The 17,465-nt window shown below is 38.8% G+C and overlaps 2 protein-coding genes and 1 long non-coding RNA gene across 16 annotated transcripts in view; 1 reads left to right on the top strand and 2 right to left on the bottom strand.

The window, feature by feature from the left end:
- CMSS1 (cms1 ribosomal small subunit homolog) overlaps positions 1–17,465 on the bottom strand; it is a 407,069-nt gene that overhangs the window by 185,070 nt on the left and 204,534 nt on the right. For 2 of the 8 annotated variants that reach the window (XM_051859375.2, XM_070071980.1), the window contains exon 2: positions 9,506–9,554. The exons of the other annotated variants lie outside the window; for them this stretch is intronic. In XM_051859375.2, coding sequence (XP_051715335.2) covers positions 9,506–9,554 — 49 coding nt within the window. The remainder of the gene's footprint in view (positions 1–9,505; positions 9,555–17,465) is intronic. 8 annotated transcript variants of the gene reach the window in all.
- Positions 1–17,465, top strand: part of FILIP1L (filamin A interacting protein 1 like) — a 299,778-nt gene that overhangs the window by 90,889 nt on the left and 191,424 nt on the right. For 2 of the 7 annotated variants that reach the window (XM_051859370.2, XM_070071974.1), the window contains one exon: positions 5,340–5,426. The exons of the other annotated variants lie outside the window; for them this stretch is intronic. The gene's annotated coding sequence lies outside the window, so the exon portion shown is untranslated. The remainder of the gene's footprint in view (positions 1–5,339; positions 5,427–17,465) is intronic. 7 annotated transcript variants of the gene reach the window in all.
- On the bottom strand, positions 3,356–6,016 carry LOC138849264 (uncharacterized). Its single transcript, XR_011387818.1, has 2 exons — positions 5,923–6,016; positions 3,356–3,478 (listed from the first exon to the last, which is right to left on the bottom strand). It is a non-coding gene; the product is annotated as an uncharacterized lncRNA (long non-coding RNA).

The raw sequence follows: 17,465 nt of genomic DNA, 5'->3' as shown, positions 1-17,465 counted from the left end.
AGCCTCAATTCCATTAGAATCAATCACTCAGAATAAAGTACCTGGTAACAGTGTCTCTGTGAGAGACTTGCTATGCTTCCCTTGGGCAAATGAAAATAATGTGAAGGCACATAACTTTTTTTTTTTTGACAGGCAGAGTGGACAGTGAGAGAGAGAGACAGAGAGAAAGGTCTTCCTTTGCCGTTGGTTCACCCTACAATGGCCGCCGCGGCCGGCGCGCTGTGGCCGGTGCACCGCGCTGATCTGATGGCAGGAGCCAGGTACTTCTCCTGGTCTCCCATGGGGTGCAGGGCCCAAGCACTTGGGCCATCCTCCACTGCACTCCCGAGCCATGGCAGAGAGCTAGCCTGGAAGAGGGGCAACTGGGACAGAATCCGGCGCCCCGACCGGGACTAGAACCCGGTGTGCTGGCGCTGCAAGGTGGAGGATTAGCCTAGTGAGCCGCGGCGCTGGCCACATAACTTGTTTAGCTTAGTCGAACAGGAAGCTCAGAGCAAAATCTACTCAATAATTGTAAAGTCACCTTAATCATATTTTGGAGATTCAAATATATGATCTTTCCCCCATCTCTCATGTTCATCCTAAAGGTTTTGATTTTAACTGCTGAGTTGAAGGTACATTTGAGTCTAGGTGACATCAAAACCTTTATATAGGGGGGAAAACTGGAGAGACTCGAAGGAGGGGAGAAGGAAAAAATTATTTAAAAAAATTTCATTACTGGGTATATGCCCAAAAGACATGAACACATTGTATCAAAGAGATACCTACACCACCATGTTTACAGCACCACTCTTCACAAAAGCCAAAATATGGAATCAACCAAGGGGTCCATCATCAGATGAATGGGTAAAGAAAATGTGATACACATATACACTGGAAAATTATTCAGCTATAAAAAAATGAAATTCTATCTTTGCATCAAAATTAATGCAACTGGAGGACACATAAAGACAAATACCACATGTTCTGCTTTATACGTAGATACTAAAATTAAAAAAATCAAAAAATGAAAGAAATGCCTGTGTATATTCATATTGCTGCAAATATCATTTTGTCAAACCAATGGTTAAAAATGATATACTGGGCTGGCGCCGTGGCTCAATAGGCTAATTCTCTGCCTTGCGGCACCGGCACACCGGGTTCTAGTCCCGGTCGGGGTGCCGGATTCTGTCCCGGTTGCCCCTCTTCCAGGCCAGCTCTCTGCCATGGCCCGGGAGTGCAGTGGAGGATGGCCCAAGTGCTTGGGCCCTGCACCCACATGGGAGACCAGGAAAAAGCACCTGGCTCCTGGCTTCGGATCAGCGTGATGCACCGGCTGCAGCGGCCATTGGAGGGTGAACCAACGGCAAAAGGAAGACCTTTCTCTCTGTCTCTCTCTCTCACTGTCCACTCTGCCTGTCAAAAATAAAAAAAAAAAATAAATCATATACTACCATAGTTTTAATGATCTGTGATTATTTTACAATTTACTGTATATGAGTGAAATGGATATCTTTTCATTTGATTACTGTTTATAGACCATGTTTATATTCCTACTACACTACCGTCTTTTTACATGTTGAACTCTTCCTTTAATGGAATATTAAAGCTGTGACGATAATATAAATTAAAAATACTTATCTCAAAAATTAAGAAAAAAAGAGAAAAGGGGAAGTATCATCATATTCTTAAATTGTATCTGAACTACACTGAATCTGTTCTCTTTGTATTAAATATCACATTAACATGAGAATTGATGAGAATTGTCTTGTAGTAATTGTCATGCATTTGCTGTGACCCTGAGAATATAATGTATTGATAAATCCCTTAAAATACCCCCCAGTTTACATGCTCAAAGCAGGAAAGAATAAAACACTATTAAAAAGAATCTTTGCAACATGGCATTAGCAGAGTTAATATATATGGTTTGTGAAAGTGAGTAAATAAGTTTAAACCTACTGCCCCAGCTCAGTCCCAAAGCAGCTTTGTCTGAGAGGCTTGTGGTTTTAGAAAATGGTCTTTAGATTGAAAAAAGGAGCCATGAACCATACTGGGCTGTGGATGGCAAGGAGTACAGTCCTACTTGATAAGCATAGGAAAAGTCCCTGCATGCAGTCCCTTTCTCTCTTAAGTACTGCTACTTACACACAGAAGTGGTAAAGCTCATGACTTTGATTAACTCCATATATTAAAGAGGGACCATTTTAGTATCAGGAAGAATTTAAAGAAAACCTTCTGTTAATTTGTAATGTAGAAACTATGTGTAAAGTAACAATGAAGACAGATATTTGTGGTAATCAATCAAGGTACATGCTTTTATTAACAGTATTTTCACCTTCAGTTAGCAATCAGATGATAGGGTCAGGACCTCATTCCTCTGGTGTTCTGGAAGAACATGGGTATGAGAGGCAGCATGTCAGCCTGGTCACTAGTTTCTGACCTTGGGCAAACCATGACAGTGGTTACCACCTGTAAAATGAAGACATTGTGCACAGCACAGATTCAAAAGCTACCCTAACTGACTTCTGCTAATCCAGTTCTGTCACTGTGCTTAACCCAGCACCGACCTCAACATACTGAACACCTGAGGCTAGAAGGCTAATCTCTAATGTGTCCCATGTACTTCTTCCAACTGCTTAGACATGTGTTTGTTCTCCAACATGCTTATGTTTGTTGGACTTAACTGTAATTCCAAAATTAAAATAGGCAACAATGACACTGAAAGAGCTTTCTAAGTAAGTGGCTGGTCGGGGGAGGGGGTCAGATAGACAACCACTTCTGACAGTCTGGCAAATCCTTGCTGGTCTGTCAGTTGAATAAATCCACCCACTTCTGCAGAGAATCACAGATTGATCTCTACAAAGTTCCCCAAAAGTGATTGCTTTATTAGAGTTTGATAAAATTACTTGGTTTGTAATAATATATGTTGAATTTACCTGAGTAAGAAGCACTTTAAAGGAGAACATAGACTGCTTTGGTTTCCTGAGAGTAAGCCATGCAGAGCATGGCCATTCAAGGTAGAAACAAGAGTTTTCAGCGAGATCAGGCCTGTCATTTTCTGCAGTGCACCATGACATCATGGTTTATATGAGGCCAGCTCTATAAATCAAGCCTTACCTAATTAGAGATTCCTTTGCAGATCTACACTATTAGAGCAAATAATTAAAACAGCCTAGGCAATAATACAAGCCAGATCTGTTTACAAAAATGTTCTTCTCCCCCCAAACTCTTTTAGTCTCACTACCACTTACAGATCTTTCACATTTAGTAAATTATAGACTTCGAGCATTTCTTTTAGTCTGACTTCACTTTCAAGGAATTCTTCAATTAACTTTACGTTGCTTTAAGCTGTTCATCCAACGAGAAAACAATCTGTGGTTTCTGACTCCTCTGCGTGCCAATGGCTGCCATCCATGTTTGACTTTCAGACGCTCTGTCTCTGGAGAGCCAGGGTCTGTTTGCGTAAAACCAGCCAGTTGTCATAGCATTTTGACAAGCACTATAGAAAAACAAAGAACAATACACGATGGTGGCTAAACTGGGAGAACTACCACTGCAAGGGTGACTACACTGGGGACACATGTGACATCCACACCCAACCATCTGGCCTGGGCCAGAAAGTAGCACACACTCCACTTTCCTTTGGGAACTTTCCACTCTCAGCCACCATTTATTTACCATCAATTCTTTTTATTTTCTCTCCGTCCCCTTTCCTAATTTGTTAAAACACCTGAAACTCTTGGAAAAGTGTGGCTACTCCAACAACAGGCCAAAAACAAAACAAAACAAAACAAAAAAAACAAAAAACAGTGGAACTCTAAAAAGCAAGAGATTGCATGGACTTTGCAATGGTTACAGTGCATCTGATGTCAGATCTTCAGCCAAATACAGTGTAATAAAAAAGAATGAGCTCAGAGGTAGGACCTCAATCCAAAACTTCGAATTTTCTTAGCCTCTAGTATAGCACCTCAGTTCTCTTTGTTCATTCACTAATGTTTTAAATAAGTGCAAATAACAACTGGGCAGTGGAAAATAACCATGGGAACAAATGATGGAAACAAATGATGACTGCTTAAGAAAAAGATCCTTAGGTTTCCTACCTATCCCAGCTGAGTCAGGCAGAATGGAATCTCCCTCACTTTCCTTTCCCTTGTGCTTGGCCAGTTTCTTAGTGTCCCTCATCTATGTCCTTCCTTGTGAAGTCCAGAGAAGAATATACTGAGGGTATTCTTTGAAGCCCTCTTGAATATTCAAGCATGCTATAAGATGCATGTGCTATTTTCTCCAAATCACACTCAGTGCTGGTTCTGTCATGGGATGTGCAATTGCTGAAGGCCTTCAGGGCTATGGAATGAATACTGACAGAGTCATGCCATGACAAGCATCAGGGAGAGCTAGAGGAACTAGAGTAAAGGAACAAGCCAGGTGAAGCCAAAGGGCTGAGAGTAGATTTGGCTCTAGTTCAGCTTGGGCTGGCAAGGGAGAGGAGGACCAATGAAGCTCTGCTCTTCCTCTTCAGGACAGAACTGTACATTGACTCCTCTCTTAATGCTACTGGTACTGGACTTGAGTCAGAACACTTGTAACATTCCTAAAACTCATGATCTTCCTTTTGTTTTTATTCAAAATAAAAAAATTCCTATGTAAATTTTATTATGCATTTTGGTTATAAGCTACTTGCAAATGCTTTGTGGAAAAAAGGAGATGAGTATAACTGTCCAAGCTACTCATTTTTTTCTCTATTAAGGACAGAATGTCATAAGTATCAGATATCCTTTCTCGAGCCAGAAAATTATGGTTGCTATTGAATTATAATATCCTCATCAATCACTTAGGGAATCCCTAAAACTCCCAGAAGCTCCTAGAATTCACAGAAAGGGTTGGCTGAGGACATGAGGTTACCTAAGTTTTCCCTGGATATTGAACTTGGATCTTTTATTCCAAGATTTAAAAAATACAAGCAACCAAGACATTTTATTTAAACTCACTGAATTGTTCACAATACTACTTTATGGAGGGCCAGTAGTCTAAAATGGGGTCACAACATCGATCTTTTAAATTCAAGAGTTCAAAATACTGTCTCCTGGCTATGTCTTCGTTCTTCCTAACACTGAAATTCTCTGAGTAAAACAAAATTCTGCAAGAATTTTCTCTCCAATAAGGCAATTCTAAAATTCTGGGATGGGTTCCTTCTCTCTAGAAGCTTTTTGCCTAATACTGTGTGTACTATAAGCTTATTTTTTGGATTAAAGGTGTTAAAGATGCCCAAAGGCTAACCAATCAATTTGTTTCTATGTCAGTGCCATCTATTTTCTTTTGGAAGCTCAGTGACTACAGAGGGTTTTTTTTTGGCTTTCTAGCATAAACTTGTACAGACTTTGAACTTAAGGAACTTGCAGCATCTGGCTGTAAACTTGTCTTCTACTTAGAAACTACAACATCAAACCGTAAGTGAGATAATTCAGCTTTTAGCAAATCTGCAAATGATTTATTTGAAGAATACAGAAGTGAATAACAGAGGAGTATGTGAAATAGAAAGATGGTGTGGGAGTAATAAAATAAATGAAGACACAAGGCTTTTCGAAAGGTTATATGAGGAAACGAAGACATTAAACGTCACATTATTTTAGAAGACAAAATTACAAGGTACATGATATGCCAGTGCATTTCTCGATTACAGTAAGGCTTTCCAGGCAATAAGAAGACTTGTATGGCTATTATCCAGAGTGATTACTGAATCAGGGATATTATACAGAAAATAATATGTAGAGTTCCAAAGTCAGTTTCTTTGTGCCACATTTCTCTGCCCTCAATCTCACTGTAGTTATTTCCTCTGAGAAACAGCCACTATAGCTTTCTAGAATTCTCTTCCACAAATTTCAAGTGAGAAAATTAAAGTAAGTTAAAAAATGAAGTCATGAAATTGGATGACAATCCACTCACTTAATTGTGTCATACCAGCTTGAAAGGCAGATGACAGTCCTGTTGAATGTGAACCACACTCTTAGATGAACATTCATCAGCTTACCTTTATACTGTTTAAAAATTTGAAACATAAAAACAATGGAAGGATGGTCAAGACATATTTCAAGAGGTCTAGAAATAATTTTAGAGAAAACAATATCTGCCACTATCCGTATGTTTACTGAAATACCACAAGTTAACTTTAAATGTCATATAACCCAAGGATTCCAAAATTGCTTCATTAATGGATGCATGTTGTTGACAGGACAAAATACACAGAGAGGAACTTCATTCTTTGGTTGCTATGGAGCTTGTTGTTTGTTCTTATTTGGTAAGGTGGGTGCCATATATATTTAACTCTATTAATAGGACAGAAAATTAAGGAGGTTAAAATCTGCAAAAGGGATGCGATGAGCCCACTAACAGTCACTAATAATGGGACAGGTAACTGCAGTAGTGGTGTGCATTGAGAGGTGCTAAAAATCTCATCCAGTTTCTTTGCCCCTATCTTTATCAGATCCTAGAAACCTCAACTGATTTAACACTTTAGTTATTTCTTTTTTTTTTTTTTTTTTTTTTTTTTTTTTGACAGGCAGAGTGGACAGTGAGAGAGAGAGACAGAGAGAGAAAGGTCTTCCTTTGCCGTTGGATCACCCTCCAATGGCCGCCGCTGCAGCCGGCGCACCGCGCTGATCCGATGGCAGGAGCCAGGATCCAGGTGCTTTTCCTGGTCTCCCATGGGGTGCAGGGCCCAAGCACCTGGGCCATCCTCCACTGCACTCCCTGGCCATAGCAGAGAGCTGGCCTGGAAGAGGAGCAACCGGGACAGAATCCGGCGCCCCGACCGGGACTAGAACCCGGTGTGCCGGCGCCGCAAGGTGGAGGATTAGCCTATTGAGCCACGGCGCCGGCCCTATTTCTGTTTTGTATGTAACACAGACTAGGTCAGAGTCCCAAGCACTCAGTTAATTTTTAGCTTCTTGATAATCAGATAGAGCTATATAATTCAATAAGTACAAGCACTGATTTTTAATGATAGGCATTTTCAGGACATCCTTTGGCAAGGGGGAATACAGAAGGACAACGGAAGAATTAAAAATTCTTAATTACAGAATCTATACAGAAAATTCGAAACAGTATTAAAAGTAAAAGAATGAGTGAACAATAAGCATCTAAAGGTGTCATTACTGCTTGGAGTTTTTGCCACAGTGTGTTCTCAATTAAATTATCTCAGCAAAGTTAAACCTGCTTCTCTGTGTAAGACATTTTGGTTTTACCAGATTTATCTTATTTGCACTGTGAACCTTCAAGAGTACTGACAGCTATTTTTCTTAAATTTAGTTAACTGTTGGTAGCATATCCCACAGGACTGTTACTCCACAGAGTAACCCTGATGGGCATGGTGGCAGGTTTTCAAAAGCTGCATTTCTCACTCTCATCCTTCCTGTATTGGGGACTGAGTTCTAGAACATAAAAAGCTAACTTATGTTTTACAATCCAGAAATGGGCACGATTCATTTTATTCATTGTTAAATCACAACCCAGGTTGCCCACATGTTAGATATTTAATTTGTATTAAAGAAATGGATAGTATTTGAAAAAGTGTCACATTAGTTTTTTTGCTGGTGAATCTGATCACCCACAGTACTGGTTGTTATAAAACAACACGCTGATAGAAAGTGCAAAGTAGACCTCAAGATCGAAATAGGGAACAAGAAGAGAAAAAGGTTACAATTCAAACTCGAAGCTGATTGGAATAGTTGATATATTACAAAGATGAGTACAGGCTGCACTTCTAAATCTAATTACAGTGACCAACGTGTCTTGTTTGGAGGAAAACACATTTAAAAAATCAGATAATGATTGGCACGAAGCATGAGAGCTCTCAGAGATTAACAGAAACAAACTGGATTATAAAACCTATCAGGTTATCAAGCATTTTGCAAGGGTCATATATTAACATTTTAAGATAATAACCTTAGAATGAAGAAAGGGAATTCATAGACACGTCATATAACAGCAAAGGATTTCTAAGTTATAATAGTTTGTCCTGCATAAATTTAATCAATGACAGAGAAAGACAAAGGGGTATTAAGCCAACTCTTAATTCTCAAACTAGGTCTAAGATGTGATCTACTGCAAATTAATATGGCTTTGTTTTAAAGGCACTCCTTTTCTGCAAGTTTTGTTAGCATAAATCAAATTTTTTGAAAAATTATTTAAAAATAATTTTAAAATAATTTAAAAATATCATTCAAAAATAATTTTCAAAATTATAAACAGCTGAAGCAATGATTACTTCAATAATCTTTGCGTTCTGTTTCAAGGACTATCAGAACCATAGAAGCAATGAACTTGAGAGTGAGAATGTTTTAAATATTATTTCACAAATAAATAGAAAATATTCCATGTTCATGATTGGAAGAATTAATGTTATTAAAATGTCCATACTACCGAAAGTAATATACAGATTCAATGCCTAACATGTTGGTGTCTAGAAGAAAATATACCATGTAATTCCTACTTTGGGAAAGGCATGATGTTGGGAGGAGGGATTTTTGGTTTTGGTTGCTTGCTACTCAAATGTCTAGTTCTATAGAAAAAGAATCATTCCACCAAGGAAAAAAGAATTCCACCAAGGAAAAAATAATACTTATGATCTATTTACTTTTGCAGTTTGTGGCAAACACAGAAATAATTCTTTCTTTAAAATAACCCAGAGCCACCGTGGAAGCTCTTTGCTGTTAGAATGGGTCTCCTTTGTCCCTGTCAGGCTTACTTTAGAGGCCTCAATCTTCTATTATTATGGACCACAAACCCTAGTACCATCTTTGGCCATTGAATACTGGGTTTGTACTTATGAAATTGCATATTTTTCTTTCTTCTATTAATTATTTAACTGCGCTTTAAAAATATTTTGATGACTTAAACTATGATTCAAAAGAAAACCTCTTAGATGATATAGAAGACTTCACTCAGCATGCGTAGCGACAATTTTAGGAATACCAGAATTACAACAAATACAGTCAGAAGTTACTGCTCTAAACTTAGTTCTATTCTCTGAATTAAGTCCAACTCTTTAAAAATAAAATTAAATATAACAACTCTTCTACTTTCTGAAGTCCAAACATAAAGCAATACTGGTGAAAACAGTTATAAAGAGGCAGGTTTTTTCAATTGTGTTTTTTGAAACGTAAAAAGGAGGGTACTTCAAAAGTTCATGGAAAAATGAATTGAAAGATAAACTTATTTTGGAACAAAAGATATTTGAAGTCCATGCCCAGTTTTTTCCATAATATGCATTTCCATGAACTTTTGGAGGATGTGTCATTGCATGAATTTTAATTACTCTACATCAAAATAAATTTATCTTTTGATTTCATTTTCTATGAAACTTTTGAAATATTTAGTTATATGCTTTTCTCTTATCTCCTCTTCTCTCCCTCTCATTTTCTTGCCTTCCAGATAGAGTACACTACTAAGGTCAATATTGTAGGAAAACAGATTGAGAAATCACAACAATGATAGTTTATATCATTTGATATAAATAGTAATACTTTACCGAATGGAAAATTCCATGAAAGAAATGTCACTCCAATCAGACGACTTACCTAAAAGTAAGAGAGGCAGAAAAAAAGTGAGAACTTGGCACTAAATGCAACCCTTGATATACTATATTTTAAAACATATGGTAGATATCTTAACAACTGATAGATTATACAAGACAAATAGAAACTATACCATATTATTTCACAAATAAATAGAAAATATTCCATGTTCATGATTGGAAGAATTAATGTTATTAAAATGTCCATACTACCAAAAGTAATATACAGATTCAATGCCTAACATGTTGGTGTCTAGAAGAAAATATACCATGTAATTCCTTAGGAAAGGAAATGGTAAACATGGAGCAAAAGCAATGTTGTAAAAGTGGTATTTACTTTCAAATCATTTGGGTCTCAAATATGCTTGAAAAGCTCAGTTTTTGAAAATATGGACACATAGGCTTGGAGAGGCGGCAGCTAAACTGTGGCAGTATACGCGTGCCACCTTCTTTCCTCAGATCTCTGGTTACTGTTTTAAAAAGAGACTGCCAAAGCTGCAAACTTCCAAATATCTTCATCTCCTATGACTCAAGAAAAAGGTGCCAGTGTATCAAGTGCTACTGTAATTTCCTCTGTTGATTTTCTTTCCCCTTAACACTTAGATGTTTTGACTGTTTGCTTTTTTATTTTCCCAAGTGAACACTGATGTTCGTGAAAGGTGCCAGATTAACAACCTGAGGAAATTAAGAGCTTACTCTATCAAGAGAAAAGGCTCAGTGTAGTGGAGGTGATGAAAGTTTCCCCTACACTGTGCTTGCCTATGTATGTTCGCTCTGACCCACAGTCACCCTAGCTCTCCAGTTTTCATGGCCCATTAATGTTGTGGACTGCTAAGGCTGCTAACAGGGGCAGACAATTCAGTTCCTGCTTATAGTGATACCATTGCTATTACTGCTATTGAAATCTCAAACTCCTTCAGTAAAATATGTGGAAATTTATGTCAGCTGCCATTTTGTTTCAGGACAATGGGAAAGTAAATTAAAGATGGGTTTTATATTATTGGTAATACTGTAGGTTTGGCTAAAATCTATTAATTTCTTCAAATAGGGGACAAAGCTTTGAGCAGTCAAGTTGAAATGGCTTCACTAAATTTAGTCACCTGCATTCAATTTGAATTCTCATTCAAGGATGTTCTAATATTTAAAGGGCATAGATATTTTATTTTTCCTGCTGCTACCATGAAGACCAATTTTATGATTTCTTAGCAACTGTTGTAAAGACTTGGTAGATGCTGAGGCTAAAACTATTACATATGAATCAAAAAATCAGTGTCAGAGAAAAATACCTCTCTCTTTTTTTTTTTAAAGATGTATTTTATTTATTTGACAGGCAGAGTTACAGAAAGAGGTAGAGAGAGAGAGAGAGAGAGGGAGAGGGAGAGAGAGAGAGAGAGAGAGGTCTTCCATCCACTAGTTCACTCCCCAGATGGCCGTAACGGCCAGGCTGTGTGGATCCGACTCCAGGAGCCAGGAGCTTCTTCCAGGTCTCCCACATGAGTGCAGGGGCCCAAGGACTTAGGCCATCTTCTACTGCTATCCCAGGCAACAGCAGACAGCTGGATCGGAAGAAGAGCAGCTGGGACTAGAACCAGTGCCCATATGGGATGCCGGCGCTTCAGGCCAGGGCGTTAACCCACTGCGCCACAGTGCCACCCCCCCCCCTCTATATTTATAGAATGATCTGAGCACTTTGAAATCATTGATTAATCCCTCTCAGTCCAGGAATCTATGAAATCACTTCGCTTCAACTAGTCAGTTACTCAGCAACTAGTACTGCTGACACTATGCCAATTCTCCATGGAAAGCACCAGAGCCACAGCAAGACATTAATCCTCTTCACCCAGAGTTTAATTATATGGAAGGATCAGCATATGAATCCCGCAGTTGTTCCCTGTCTTTGACATTGTCATTCTTTTCATCAAAGTCCAAACTTTCTGCAGCTAGAGAAAATTTCCATCTTGACATGACCAGCATTTCCTGGGTTTTCTAGTCTTTACAAGAATGAGAATTTCAGGATACCAATGGCTACAAAAACACATATTAACACTTAGATGAAAGGTGCCCTGGTTGCATCTCATATGGAAACCTTGTTAAATTTTAGTTTGGGAACATTTGGCTGCTTTTTTCTTTACCAGGGATAGGCTTTATCAAGCAAGTCCTTATGGTGGTAGAATATTTGGCACTAGCTGAAGTCTATGCTATTGCTGGCAGGGGAGCTAATTGAGAAGGAGGGGTGGAGCAGTTAGTTCCCTTTATCAGGAATGACCTTAATGTTAGGGAAAGGTTCCTTCCTCCCCACTGTTTAAGCAGCTTTACTGAAAGACTTAAACCCAGATGTGAGAGAAGAGATTATCTCCAAGAGCAGCGGCACTAATTATCTTAGTATAAACATCAGGAAGGTGGAAATTAGTAGAAGCTAATATGTGTATATTTCATGGAGAAGGCTGTGTTGGGGAAACCATCTCCAACCCCTAATGTCCATGGAGTCCTCAGTTTCCCAAACTGCAAGAAAATTAGAACATAACTACTTAAGAAAACTAACAGTCACATGCTATGCAATGACCAATGTTGAGAGACTGAGAGAATAAGCTTGTGCACAGTTACCAACAGATTGCTGTCTCTACTCCCTTTGTGGCTAGTTGTTACCAACTCCCTGTTGCCATCAAAAGGCTAACATATCATTCTCAATGATAGATAACCTGTCTGTTCTATACCATGATTCACAGCAGTGGCAGTCAAAGCCACAAGGCTTGATTTAGCTTTACAACACTCTAGTTTACATCACCAAAGCACTTGTCTGATTTAACACACTTTGGAATTTGGCATTGAATTGCAGTTAGAGTTAAATTTGTGTGAATTCTGGGCCAATTCTCCGCCACAGGAACCTGGCGGTGGGTAGGTTTCTTCCCCTCTCTTTTTCATTGCATATGGATCTCTTGCTGATTTCTCCTTATTAGAATTTTGCATACTTCATGATTTTCCTTTTCTCATTATATCATCTTCTTTTTCCCATGATATATGTACAAATATTGATTTCTAGAATTTGATATTTTACACAAAATGGATTAGCGAAACAGGGCAAATCAGTTTTGTGGACATGTTACTAAAATAATCTACATGGTTCTCTGGTTAAATGAAAATTCAGGAGAGATATTTTCATCTCAGTGAATCAAAGATAAAAAGGGCAATTATGAGATACTCAAATCAATGATTCTCATGGTCATGAAGAGAAATACAAAAAGCAACAAAGGGAATTGGAGCAGAAAATGACAGGTGATTTTTCCTTTTCTTACAGTTTTAAACATCTGCCAATAGGTTTATCAATGCCAACGACAAAGAAACATAGCAAGTCTGAGAAAAGTATAGGCATGAGATGGTATATATGTCATGTAGAAAATAACCAGCTTAGGCACTAAGAAAACCAGTATACACTGAAAGAGTTATGAAGATGTACATGTTCACGTTTTGGATAAAGAGTACATACATAAAACCAGACCAAACAAAAATACTTTAAAATAATTTTTTATCCTTCTCCATACATATTAAAGATAGGTCAATTAGGGATGGGATGGCCCAGTGCATTAAGCCACTGCTTGCCAAACTGCTATCACATATTGTAGTGCCAGTTTGGGTTTTGGCTGCTTAACTTCTGATCCAGCTCCCTGCTTATTTACTTGGAAAGGAAGTGGAAACTGGTCCAAGTACTTGGACCTCTGCAACCCTGTGGAAGATCAAGATGGAGTTCCTGGCTTATGGCTATGGGTCTGGCTGTTGCAGCCATTTGGGAAGTGCACCAGCACAAGGAAGATCTCCCCAACCCCACCCCTGTTGCTGTGCCTAAATAAATAAATAAATAACAGAATCTTTTTCTTTTTTAATAAAAATGATAGTTCAATTTAAAAAGCTTATAGTGATTAAGTAATCACTTAGCTCAAGACAGTGCATGGTTTTACCCATCAAGAATGCTGTTTACTTTGGCTGACAGGCTGCAATCACTAATTTGATTATCTGATTCAAAACAGAGTCCAGAACATTTGTTCTTAGCTTTAATTTCTTAAGTAGCAATTTCTAGGAGTCTCATTCTAAGGGTTGCGTGCAACTCAAGTTGTATGGGAAGAAAAGATATTAAACAACATAGATTTTTATCATCCCAAAGCTGAGTTTAAATAACACAAAATAAAAGAGTAAAACTAAAATCTGGAATTTGAATGACAGTCTTCATGACTAAAGAGAGGAGATACTTTTTTTTTTCAAAAAAAAAAAAAAAAGTCTTTGCAGTACAAAATTATAGATGATCACCTCATTGAAAGAGGTGAAAGGTAGGCCTCAAATTTGTCCAACTGTGTGAAGTAGTTATGATAATTATTGGGAAAGAAGAAACAAAGATTCTGGAAAAATATTCATAAGAATTACAAAAATATTCTAGTCATATAGAAATTTGGAGGTTACTTAGGGAAATGACATATACAAAGGAAATAATTTAAAGACAACAAAAACAAAATTTTAGAAAGAGTAAATATCATTTATGGGGGGTGGGACATTAGTATTCGAAGGTTATCTTAGCAAGAACAGTACAACTGGGGCCAGTTTTTCCAGATACCCCCTAATATACCTGCATCCCACAATGACTACAACAAATTTCACCAAGGAAGTTATGGCTAAGGGGTTTCTGGCCTAATGTCTGAAGGGAATTTAGCATCTTGCTTGCCTTTTTTTTTTTCTTTTTAAATAAAACTTCAATTCTATTTCCTACCAAATTGCTTTTCTCCTTTCTACCATTCCCCATTCTTTTTCTTGTATATATGGGTTGAAAGAGCAGTGGTGGAGGTGGGGATGAATGGGACACAGCTGGCCTGTGGCAGAGGGGCTGTATGTAGGAAGCAGCTGTATTCTGGAGAAAAGGAGAACAAAGGATTGGGATCTTCAAAGACAAAGAAGACTTTTCCTGCATTCTCTACTCCTTTTAGTCTTTCCCCTTCCTGGATAATGAAAGAAATTTCACAAAACACACTTTCTGAACTCACAAGAACCATCTTTTCCTTGTACTGAAATGTGTTTATTATGACTCCTAACATTTTGCATATATCTTATAATTAAAATTTTCTCCTAAGACAAAGTTTTATAAATTTTCCTTAAAACAAATATTTCTGGTCATATTTTATACCATAAAATTTATAGGAAAAAAATATATCTTTAGAATAGTGAGAATTAGTTTGTTAAAATGTTACTCTTTGAGAATTTTGGTTTTTTTACACCATACATTTCCTAAATGAGTGGTTCTTAAATTTGGGGGTGGTGGGAAAAGCTTCATAAGAATCCCCAGGAATGTTGGATGCTATTAATATCACATTCCTGAGCCACATCCCATAATTGTAGATAGAGGATAAAGCCCTGGAATCTACATTTTTACTAAGAACCCAAGGGGATTCTTACACACAGACATTGGGACCCAGAGAGGGGCTTCCCTTTGAGATCCCAACCTAAACTGAGGGCCCTAGCGTCCCACCTAAACTTCTCTTGGGGCCAGTGTTGTAGCACAGCAGGTTAAGTTGCTCCCTGCAACACTGGCACCCCATGTGAGCACTGGTTCCAGCCCTGCCTGACCCACTTCCGATCCAACTCCCTGTTAAAGTGCCTGGGAAATGGAAAGATGGCGCAAGCACTTGGACCTCTGTACCCAGAGGGAGACCCAAATGGAGGTCCTGGCTCCAGCCTGGTCCAGCCCCAGTTGTTGCAGTCATTTGGGGTGCTAACCAGCAGATGGAAGATCTTTCTCACTCTCTGTGTCTCCCTCTCTCTCTGTAACTCTTTCAAATAAATAAATAAATCTTAAACAAACAAACAAAAAAACTTCTTTAAGAAAGTCTGCTTCCTAGCAATAATAATTAAGCAGTCACCTGTAATTCACACTGATTATTGAACCAAAAAGACATAGCAAGCAATCTGAGAAAAAAGAATACTTTCAGCAACAAAATTTCAACAATTCAAGGTACTAATAGCCGCACAAATACAGGAAAGAAAGGGATGCGCGGTGGTTATGAAGTCCACTTCCTTGAATAAGATGAGATTTAGTATTATGTATGAGTTGGGTTTTCTATTCATGAGATTGAATCTTTACTGGCTGTCTGGTTATGTCCTGTAAATGCCTTCAGACATTAGATTATGTGATAACATGTTGAGGATACCAATTATCTTAAGAGAAATGGACATTTTCCTTATAAAAACTCTGAGTACATAAATCAAAGACATTTGTGGGGCAGTGGAAACGTACTTGGTGTTAAGAGATCAGCATTCCAATCCCATTCTGACACATTAGCTAACTGAACTGGATCAATGGTATCACCTCTAAAATGGGTGTAGGTTACAACTGCTTCACAGGGTTGCTTTGAGGTTTAAAGGAAACCCTACATGTGAAAGCATATACACTTGCTACAGTTTTTTTTTTTAATATTATTTTATTTATTTGAAACAGAGTTACAGAGAGAGAGGTAGAGACACACAGAGAGAAAGAGATCTTCCATCTGCTGGCTCATTCCCCAAATGCCAGTAATGGCCAGAGTTGAGCCAATTTGAAGCTCAAAGCCAGGAAGAGAAGAAGAGAAGAATAGAAGAGAAGCCAGGAGCTTCTTCCAGGTCTCCCATGTGTGTTCCAGGGGCCCAAGGACTTGGGCCATACTCCACCAGCCTCCCAGGTGCATTAGCAAGGAGCTGGACTGGAAGAGGAGCAGCTGGGACATGAACCAGTGGCTATATGGGATACTGGCACTGCAGGCTGGGACTTTAATCCACTGTACCACCAGCCTTTACTTTTTGTGTGTGTGTGTGTGTGTGTGAATTTGTTAAACTGAAGCTGACAGGCAAAAGAGCCATTTAGAGGAAGAAAACATTGAAAGTTGAGTTCATAGCACATAGTAGGTGCTCTGGAAGTGTTTAATGTACTAAACTGAGGAAGATATCAAGTTGATTTGACTGAGTCAAAGAAGGTTACCTGTTCTAACCTTCTTTATTCTCTCCATATGGTCATTGGTACAAAGTCCACTTATGGCTTCATAAACATGGGCTTAAAACAAAAGTGTTTCTAATCAGATTTGGCAAGAAAAGGAGGGAAACATAGGGTGAGGTAAGCGTGAGGCAATGGTGGTGAATAACAGGGACGGCAGTACCTCAGGACATGAGTCACACAGACACCGAGCGGTACACAGCTAGAGATAATTCGCAGGTAAATGCTGCACGAGCCATTACGTCATTCCTCCTCTGGCCTTTCTTCATCAATCATGTCGCCTGGGCTCTGATGCAACCCAGCAAGAATGTCTGATTTGCAGACAGCAGAGAGCCTCAGAACACATACATATTCGTCAGAGAAAGCAACATGAACCCAAACTGAAGTCTCTGGTATTTCCTTTTGTTTAAATCATGCTTTAAAGGGCAAGTCTTACAAGTAAGATGTGTAAGTACAGAGGAAGCTATCTGGTCTGAACACCTAAAGGAACAGGCTTCACCATTTTGGACAATTCACTTTAGTCTACAGGCCCTAGTTCCAATTTCATCATGAAAAATTCAGGCCACAGGAGTGGGGATTTTGGATGGCTTAGACTAGGTTCTCCGTTCTTGGCTTTGGCCTGACCCAACCCTTGCCATTGTGGGCATCTGAGAAGTAAACCAGCAGACAAGAGCTCTTTCTCTTTATACATCTGTGTCTGTCTCTTGGCCCTCTCCCCCAACAAGTAAACAATTAATTTTAAAAATTAAAATGGGAGGGTGGTGCTGTGGCGTAGCAGTTAAAGCTGCCTCCTGCAGTGTCAGCATCCCATATGGGCACCAGTTCAAAGTCCTGGCTGCTCCACTTCCAATCCAGCCCTCTGCAGTGGCCTGGGAAATCAGTGGAAGATGGCCCAAGTCCTTGGGCCCCTGCACC

The sequence above is a fragment of the Oryctolagus cuniculus genome, chromosome 4, assembly GCF_964237555.1.
Source record: "Oryctolagus cuniculus chromosome 4, mOryCun1.1, whole genome shotgun sequence".
NCBI classification, from domain to species: Eukaryota; Metazoa; Chordata; class Mammalia; order Lagomorpha; family Leporidae; genus Oryctolagus; species Oryctolagus cuniculus.
Note: the sequence above shows the minus strand (reverse complement) of the source record. Positions and strands in the feature narration are given on the sequence as shown.